Source organism: Centrocercus urophasianus, unplaced genomic scaffold (assembly GCF_019232065.1).
Source record: "Centrocercus urophasianus isolate 14NV4802_14NV808 unplaced genomic scaffold, USGS_Curo_1.0 seq_27, whole genome shotgun sequence".
Taxonomy (NCBI): domain Eukaryota; kingdom Metazoa; phylum Chordata; class Aves; order Galliformes; family Phasianidae; genus Centrocercus; species Centrocercus urophasianus.
This window is the reverse complement of record NW_024884833.1, coordinates 6,898,206-6,908,305: the sequence shown is the minus strand read 5'-3', so window position 1 is coordinate 6,908,305 and position 10,100 is coordinate 6,898,206. Positions and strand designations below refer to the sequence as shown.

Below are 10,100 nucleotides of genomic sequence, written 5' to 3'. Positions count from 1 at the left end.
AAATATAAGAGAAATATAAGAGAAATATAAGAGAAATATAAGAGAAAAGCAGCCATCCTCAACCTCAAGAAATAGCGTACACAAATACAACTGCACTTCAGCAGTGATTATACAATCCTGCGTATTGAATATACTACTTTAATATCAATAGTAAGCACTACAGAAGCATCCATTTCGGTGTTAATAGTTTTTAACTATGGCTCATCAGGCTGTTTTTAATTAAGACTAGTTTATATCTGGGACTCTTACAACGGTTGCCTCATGACATTTCTTTTATCAATGAAACTAACAGTATTTGCAATCAGCTGTTTGAAGGTATCAGTCAACTACTCAACATTTTTACTTCTCAGTCTCCAGCAAGTCTTGACGGTGAAGCTTTGAAAAAGTTAAAATGCAAAACCCTTTCAATTCCTGCAATACAAATGAGTCTTGAATGTTTTCCCAATAAACATCATGTGACACTGTCTGGAGAACTTTTAATGTCAACGTTAAGAGCGTAGTATGGCACTTACGTATTTGTTGTCTCTGTTACAACAGAGTCCCCTGACTTCCCAGGCCCCTGTATGGACTCCATGGCTGTGGAATAGAGAACTTTCTGCCCTCCAGGACGTTTCCCATCAGATGCGTTCTGGGAGCATTCACCCTCTTTTTCTCTCATGTTACTGTTCAGTATGTGTATCCCCAGTAACAGACTGTAATCCATGATCTTAAAACTTTCTAGAACCTATGAACAAAGAAGAACTGGCTGCAGTGAAACGAGGAAAGGCTACATGAAATTGTGTTACACAGCACCATTTTGAGAACCACAGTAAAAACAAGCATTCACAGCAACACTTTTCCTCGACTGGGAAAACGTACAATAAGAGCCCTAAAAAATAATCTTTTACTACTCCATATAAGTTATATGCTAGTTATCTTATCTCTTAAAACCTGACAAAAGAAACATATAAAACAAATGTAACATAATGTTGCTCTGTAATCAAGAAAGATACATTCACTCTTCTTTATTCATAGAAAAAAAATAATTAAAAGTTCCACTATATACTTAAGAACTACACATAACTCTAATTCCTGTTCCAGGTGCTTTAAGGAGAAATCCTGCCTATGCTAAAGTAGTACTCTTCTCCACTTCCTGTTTTAACTCAAACAGTATTCCTGAAGCATTTCCCAATGTCAGGAAAATCACTTAGTACTGCTCTTTCAGAGCCTTCTTCTCTAATGCACATGTACCATATATTTCTAGTCAGTGACATCATTGTGAGATATCTGTCATACCTCCATTAAAAGGCAATATATTCAAGTCAATGTGTGAACATAAAATAAAACAAGCTGTAATCACAGCAACGTAACAAAAATGTTAGTAGAAATAGGCTGGATTACTACCCCTGATAATGACAGTGCTATGTGGAAGGAGAGAAATAGTAGCAACAAGGGAAAATTTGCAGTGCCATTTAACTTTCCTTCCATTCGTTCACCTCAGCAGTGATTTATGGTAAGTTTTAGCACACAATGCCCAATGCAAAGGTGTAATTTTGTCTGAATTAAGAGGTACTAGTACATCTTTTTACCTCAGTGGGAACAAAATGTGATCATTTTATAGTGACGACAAACAAAGAGCAGAAACTCTCTATGTTAAGAGTTGACTCTTTATGTTAAGTGCAGCTAACCAAAAGCACAAATATTTTTAAGCAAAACACTGAGTTGGCATGTGAACTCTATGACGTATTGCAAATCCAAAATGAGATTTGCTGGCAACCTCCAGGAAGCATTTAATGTTCTGTGAATTTGTATACGGAAAAAGTAGTCTACTACTTAATACCAATCTCCAAAGATAATTTTAACTTCAGTGATCAAATATACGCAAAGAGGTAGGAAAGCTCCTTTCCACTCCATCTATATTTCTTACATACTTGTCAAAGTAACTAGAAGCTGAATTCTTTCCTGCCTCTGGTATTTGTTTCCATGAGACACAATAGCTTAATTTTTGCTTCACTCTTGGTACATAGGGTGAAGAAAGCAAGCATAACACAAAGTAACCTAGGTGAAAAGGCACAGACTCATACCGATTTTCAGAGAGAAAGAAGGAGATTAGACAGTGTGGTAGGTTTGAACTTGCTCAGTGTCCCGCACCCACTCAGGTCAGCGATGAATGGGACAAGAAAAATGCATACATAGGTATGGCTATTAGTACTCCAGAGCATCTTTTGAAAACAGAGCTCACCCAAGTTTCAGCATGCAAGAAAAGCATATTTTAATTGACCATGTGACAACATAAGGAAATGTTATTGCTCACTGTGTGTTGGCGGCTATTAACTTCCTGTTTTATAATCACTAACTGCAAGAATAGCACAACAAACAGATGTGAAAGCCCAGACACTTGGCATCAAATAAATCCTAGAATTTTCCTTACCATTTGCTAGTTACTAAGCTTTTCTCATACACATTATTATATTATTATATATATAATGCAGCCACTGAAAATATGCAATCAGTAGAAGCCTGCCACCACACTCAATTAGTTTCTGTGCTGGCTGAAAAAAAAAAAAAATACCAAAACAAGAAACAGAATTCATCCTCAATAACATTACCACAACAGAATAGCTAATAACACTGTCTATGCAAAGCCAGATTTCACCAGCTTGTCAAGTTTGCAAAAAAGCATTATCACTTTCTTACCTTTATAATACCTGGCAATTCTGCCTTCAATCTATTCCTTACTCACTCTCTAATTAGATTACATTAGAGTCACTATGATTTAACAGCATTAATTCATTACCCACATTTAGGATTTGATACAGTCTCATGGAAAGCTATGGTATCATGTGCTGGTCCCTATTCCAAAGGGATGAACCCCTTACATAATAAAATTAATCTTTCTGACTACATCAATTCGTCATTGCCACTTAAACCCACAGTGCTTTTGTTGTACAATGGACAGATAATCTTTCTGACAACTTACTATTTTGTTCCAAAAGCTATTGGAAAGAAACACCAGAAAAACAGGAAGGTATTCTGCTATCCTGTTTTTCATAAGCAGTATCAAGTTTTTGCTATAAAGGTACTGAACTGAGTTCCTAATCTAGTGCAAAAAAAAAAAAAAAAAACAAAAAAAAACCCAAAAAGAAAGGCACCAAAAAAATAAAAAGAACCCTAAAAGAAATCAGTTCAATAAAGGCATGTATTCACAGCACAATGAGAAAGCTCATTGAAATATCTGATGCCAGCCAGACGGCATTGCTAGAAATTGATATTAACTCTCAGAAATAAGCTCCTTGTGAAGGAAAAGTCAGAAGCCCAATCATTATTCATGTAACCACTCTGAGATGTGCCCTGCTAATAGAACGCTACTGGGAATCTTCTGCAAGAACATTCTTGTGTTTGTTAATGACAGATGAATGTTCTTGTCATGCACTTGTTTGTAAGCAGTGCTTACCAGCAGCCTCCAGCTGGTAAGCCCCTCAGCATTCCAGCCTTAAGCACTACCTTGCCTTCATACTATATAATAGCCCAGTCAAGCTGCAACTCAGAATACATTGCTTCTGAACAAGGAAAAATAACTCCTTGAATCAGATTTTCTCTTTTCTAAGTTAATCAGATGTTGAAGTGTTCCATGAGTCATCTTAGACAAGGTCACAGTGAACAAGCTCAGCCAGTGACTAACAACAAAGCACGTATTCCTGCTATGTAATTTCATTTTTATACCACATACAGCCCAAGATATGAACTGACGGCAAAATCTCTGTTCACGCTGCTAACCACAAAAGCTCCTGCAATTTTCACAGAATCAAAGAAAATACTACATAGAAAAAGATAATTTTGTAAGTTTTTTCATAAACTTGTAAGGTTAACCACAAAATCAGGCTTTTCCTCTGCTATAAGAGTTTCAGAAAAGGGGCGTAAGAACTAGTATAACAGAAATAAAATGAATTTAACAGCTAATCAGTGATCACATTCCAACATAATGAGAACTATTTTCTTTCTTTTTTCTTTTTTAAGAAATAAAAAAATACAGAAGAAAAGTCTGTTTCACAAAAATATGCACTCTCAGAAACAAGTGTGCAAAAGTCCAATGCCTACTGACAGGTGATGTTGCATTAAACTCAAAAGAAGTAGTTTTGTTGAAGTGCAGCTTCAGAATAAGTAGGGTTAGTTTCCATTTAAAATTATCAGAAGGGAAATCTCCCAGTAAAGAAAGCCAAACTCAATCATTTGGTTTGCAATTCTACTTTAAAATCTTAGCAGTAATGCATTTTGTTCTAAAATCTTGAAAAATGCTAGGCATTGGAAAGGAATAGCAAAACAATAAACAAGCATGACTTGAAGTCCTACTCTGACCAGCAATGAGAAACGGCGTTCACAAATTTTTCATACTATAGACAGCACAGAGATATTAGCAAAGTAATAGTCACAATACTCCTACTTACTACACCTACTTACTCTCCTGACTTCTTTTTTTAATGAAAAAAAAAAAACACAAGGAAGAAATAAAGTACTCCTCCAAAGAGGGATCACTGCATCAATCTTCATGTTAACTGTCAGGAATGTTTTTGGTTTCCTCAATTGCAGTAAAACACCTTAAGGAAAGGGGCGAAGAATGAAAGATTACTTGAATCTGAGCTTTATTTATTGCTGTGTTTTCTGAGAAAAGGGTTATTTTTCCAGAATTTGGAAGGCATATCCCCAGTGAAATCATAAGCCACACAGCATCTCCAGGCATACTTTGCCTATTCTTAAGCCATAAACAATTCAATTGAAAACTTAAATAAACCGTCTTTCTGTTGAAAAACTAATCATTTAATGCAAGACAAAAAGCCTTGGTCTTGGAGTGAACTGATTTGTCTATTAGTCTGTGTAATTTAAGTGACAGGCCCACTAAGGTCACTGAGAAGACTAAATTTTGAACTTCTAGGCGGGCTTCTTAATATGCTTCACTAGGAAAACAAAAACCATTCTGAAGTAATGAAGATCACTAGTGCTCTTATAAACATTGTTTTCTTCATCCCCTCTTTTTAAGTAGATGTAGAATAAATCTTATGTTAATTTTCAGAATATCATATCTTTGCAATTTCCCTGCAGAATTTTAACCTCAGGATAAATAAGTGCTGTTCAATTTTCATAGACAGTTTTTCTGTCACCAGTATTTATATACACTGGAAAGTGTATATAAAGCAAGAGGAGGGAGAAATACTGGGAGCTGCATTCTTACTGGCAAAAAGAAGTTATCACAGCATCTACAGATAAGCATCTTACTGAGCAGACACTAACAGCAAAGTAAAGAGCAAAAAAAGACTGCTTCGAAGAATTTCTTCCATGTAGCTAATTACTACAGTCAACTGCACTGACATACACCTTTAATTAGCCCTTTTTTGTTTTCTCTTGGATTCAGCAGCAGGTAGGAAAAAAACCATCACCAAGCTGTATTTAATAGGACAGTCAAAATTCCTGTATATGACTAGTTAACATTCAAGGGCATTCTGCATATGTGCAAGCACATATATGAAGCAAAGATTTACAAGAAAAAAATCCATGACTATATTCTTCTGAAATTCATGTTTTTCATCTAAAGTTATGCAAATGCGCTTTGTTAGGTATCTAGATGAGCTTGTAGAAAACTATCTCTGAATAATCATGACACTGTCCATTTTAAAAGGGATCTTTTTTCTTCCTTTTGATCAACACTTACCTGTAAAACTCTTGATTTTTTAATATATGAAGTTCAAAAAGCAACCTTTCTTACGTGTTTGGACTTAATTCCTGGTACCCGAGAACATGCTTGGTGTCTTCTCCTATGCTTTCTACCCAGAAAACAGGTAGTTTGTACTTATGAATTACTAAAGAGCTTCAGTAAAGATCAAGCACACAATAATAGATGCCTAGCTTTACTTTGATTTGGTAGCACCTATGTACAATAAAATACTACAGTTAATTCACTTCTAGCCTTTCTTTCACAAATTGACATGGTCATGTTACTTGTGCCTAAAACTTCAGTTAGTGACATAACTTATCCTTAATCTATACACAAGTATTCCTTTATACAGAATTCCTGTGTGATTAAAGGTTTATAAGAAAACACAGAGGTAAGCTTGATGTGGAGTTCACTTCTGTGTATCTTTAACAAAACAAAATCAAACAACATTGAAAATGCATTTTTAACTGTCTTCACTGATATTGGTTTTACTTAGTATTTGTTTATAGCTTTTACATCTTTGTCTCATCCTGAGTAGAACAGTTTCTCTTCATATTTGTCATAATTGAATTTTACTTGAGAATTGGAGAATTCACCTTGTTTTTAGTAGCCTACAGCTTGACACAGTAATGAGCATAACTAACAAATAATAAACTAACAAATAAAATACAGTTTAAGTAGCAGTGATTCAAACACCTGTCTTTCGATACTCTCAGAGTTTACCATTATATAAAAAACAGGCATGTTGGCTTTAGAAACTTGAGATGAGTAAGGCTTCACAGAAAACATTTTAAGTGAAGGTCCAGCCAGTAGAACATGCATCAGTAGCACCATACTGCTGCATTCCATCCCAACTCCCAGTCACTACAATAGTGCCTGCTCACAAGAATATGATAGCTTTACTAAATCTCCATGACAGTCTGGAATTTGAAAGCTAGTTCAAACTTCCAACTGTATTTATTGTCCTGTACCATGAACTCAAGAATATTACATCCTTCTGACCACTGTAATATTACAATTTTTCATTTAGCTAGGATGCAAAAAGCACAAAAAAAGTGTGTGAATAAAGCTTTCAGTTCCTACCACCTTGACAAGTGTGGAACACCAGAGCTGGGTATAGAACACAATCAAAAAAGGAACTCAGACACACGCCCTGTGCAAGTAGAGACTACATTCATTATCAGTGAAACTAACAGTCTGCTAGAGGTGAAGTGTTCAGTAGGTGACAAGGGCAGCAAGAAGAGTTTCTACAGCTAAAATTGCACCAAAAGACTGACCAAGGAAAATGCCAGCTTGCTGCTGAGCTGGGTGTGCCTGTGACAGTAGGCACAGATAAGGCAGTTCCTCATCACATTCTCTATTACCAGCAGAAAGGTCAGCCAGGCTTCTTGCTTAGTGATATGGCTCCAGGAGCAGTTACCAATGGGGATGTTAATATTAAAAAAGCAAGAATAAAAAATGTTGCTCACTGGCTCTGATGTTCCACAGAGCTCTCCAGTAACACATGCCATGACTTTACCAACCGTTTCTAACAAAGCAGGGAGAGTCCTCCTTCATAACAACAAGTAAACTATCAATTCCTGTTTTTACTTTTCAATTGTGTTCCCTTTATTAGATTCTGTTTTTATACTCTGCTTAACAGGTTACCCTCCAAGCTTTGCCTGGGTAAGTAACCTTCAACAAGTAGAGGAGGGTGCACAAAAGGGTGTCCAGAATGCTGATGCATTCTGCATTACCACACATGGAAGGAGCTCAGGAAATGCTCAATGCAAGAGGCTACAAAAAGAACAATGCATGACGTTAGATAAATGTCTAATGCTGAATATGCAGCTGAACGTTAGGTCACCCAGTTTTACAAATCAAGAACAAGACATTGCAGAGTTTTGTTTAATTAAACAAAAAGTACTATTCATGTGCAAAAAAAATCTACCCACATTTTCCATCTTGCAAAACAGGCAATGAACAATTAAGTGATGTTCAGGATGCCTTTCCTATGCCTTCTTCAGTCAATGCATTTCTCTGTTTTATCATCAAAAATTATTAAGCAGGTCTTTTCTTTCTGCAACCCCCTTTGATTCTTTTGGACCTCACTGGGAACTGAGTAGCTCCTCTTTTTTCTAGCTTTACTTTTTTTTTTTTTCCTACAAAAAAAAAATCATTATATAAAAAACAATTCTGCCTACAAGAGACACTGATATCACTCACTAGGTTCACAACGGCAGACATCCCTCCCTATCTACAAAATCTTATGTGGACATCAAGCAGTACCTTTCAGCATGGGAAATTACTTTGCTCCAGAACTAAGACTGCTGCCACAAGACGTACCTGCATTATTCAGTTTATTGGCTTCTATCCACTAAGAATGAGGCAGCCCCACCAAAGCAGTACTGAGCCTACTACTTTAAATACTCTTCAATCTTACCTAATGGCAGTACTACAGGTCTATTTGCTGAGCATCAGGAAAGATTCATTAAAAAGTTCAAATTAACCGAAAACAGTAATAATAAGAAATACTCTATTGTATTTAGCTGTATTTCCATAAATGGGCCTTAAATCCTAATAACCAACTAAAACATAGTTTTCATCAGTGCTTTGACATTTTTTGTTTTTTTCTAATTAAATTGGATGGAGAGGGACCTGGCAGGTTAAACAACATAGAGAGTTATATACTACTCCTTGTTTTGCTGAACTAAATCTAGAATAGACATGAACAGAAAAGATGCTATGGTCAATAAATCTTACTCACGCGACAATCCCGTTGCAATGTTTTCATTAATGCACTGTGAGTTTCAGAGTCAAAATACAATCCTTCATGCATGTCTTGCAAGAAATCCAAGTCTTTGAACGTTGGGTTGGACTTCTCCCTCTCCTTTCTTGATGCTCTCCTTTTATACGTCGAGCCTTTCAAGTCATATGTGAAATGCATTTTCAAGGCTCGTGGCAAAACATTGTTCATAACAACAATTCTAATATTGATGCCTCCCGACTGAACACAGTATAGCCCATAAAATTTGGGTAGAAGAGTTCTTGGATTCTGGTTCAGATTCTAAAACAAAATGGATACATTTAAATACGTTTATTTAGAAGAATGAACATGCTTAAGAAAGTTATTTTTATGCCAAAGGACAGTAAACAAAGAGCAAGAGAACAGAACAGATTTTCCTACTAAGCGCAGTTTCCTTGAACAATTCTTAAACACACCACACTATTCTGAAAAGAAACTAAAAGTGAGAGGTCTACCACAAAACAAACCTCCTGTGATGCTCAGAGGCTTCACATAACCACAATGTCCTTCCAATGTAAAGGCTAAATGCAAGTATTGGAAGGAAAAAAAAAATAATAAAAAAAAAATCAGATGCTGCTACCAACACACATTACCTCCTGACAGGTAGTTCCAATCTAGTTTGAACCGCCACAATCACACTTCTTGATATGCACTATTCTGACAAATATGAAAGCATCTCTGATTCTGCATGTATAGCAGGTTTCTCTTTCCCACATCCCATGAAAGTGTAGACTGGGCTAACCTAAACATTTACCCAAAGATTTATTTTATTGTTTTGATCTGAATAACCTTTGCATTTCACATGTGGGAAGAAGTTTGGGTCAACTGCCCTAACTTGGATTCTGAGAAAGAAGAATCTCTGCCTCCGTGAGGCTTTTCATTATGAAAATTAGTGCCAAATGATCAGGTTGTCTCCACGTGAGTCTGAGGTCATTACAGAATCATGACACACCATCAAAATAGTAGGAGATCACTAGAGAGGAGAGAGTAAAAATCATTCTTCTGAATGCAACTACTCTCAGTTTTTGGCATGAAAACACAAGAAAGGGAAAAATTACTTCAAGTCTTGCATTATTATAAAGTTAGAATATATACCTATGGGAACAAACTGCTTTCATGGAAACAGAGTGATTAAAGCTTTACATTTTGGAAATCCTTGTATATGTTAAAAGCAAGAATAAAGCTCCTAGAAGCAAAGAAAAGTAGTCTTACATTTACTCGTAGTAATGCTCAACTCAAACCTATGCTGAGCTGATTATCCTGATTACAAACAAGAAAAAGGAGTACCTACCATTGTAGTTTTTTTTTAATGCTTTTTTTAAAACAAACACTGAATCTCCATTGCATTACTGTAATCACAATTACATTTACAGAATCACAGACTGACCAGGGTTGGAAGGGACCTCAAGGATCATGAATCTCCACCCCCCTGCCACATGCAGGGCCACCAACCTCCCCATTTAATACCAGACCAGGCTGCCCAGGGCCCCATCCAACCTGGCCTTGAACACCTCCAGGGATGGGGCATCCACAACCTCTCTGGGCAGCCTGTTCCAGCACCTCACCACTCTCTCTGTAAAGAACTTCCCCCTGACATCCAAATTCAATCTTCCCTCCCTCAGCTTAAAA

General features: G+C 36.4%; 1 protein-coding gene across 3 annotated transcripts in view; it reads right to left on the bottom strand.

The window, feature by feature from the left end:
- The window catches only part of PIP5K1B (phosphatidylinositol-4-phosphate 5-kinase type 1 beta), a 100,594-nt gene that overhangs the window by 26,120 nt on the left and 64,374 nt on the right, over positions 1–10,100 (bottom strand). For all 3 annotated transcript variants that reach the window (XM_042826890.1, XM_042826891.1, XM_042826892.1), the window contains exons 7-8: positions 8,433–8,732; positions 513–724 (exon numbers count right to left, since the gene is read on the bottom strand). In XM_042826890.1, coding sequence (XP_042682824.1) covers positions 513–724; positions 8,433–8,732 — 512 coding nt within the window. The remainder of the gene's footprint in view (positions 1–512; positions 725–8,432; positions 8,733–10,100) is intronic.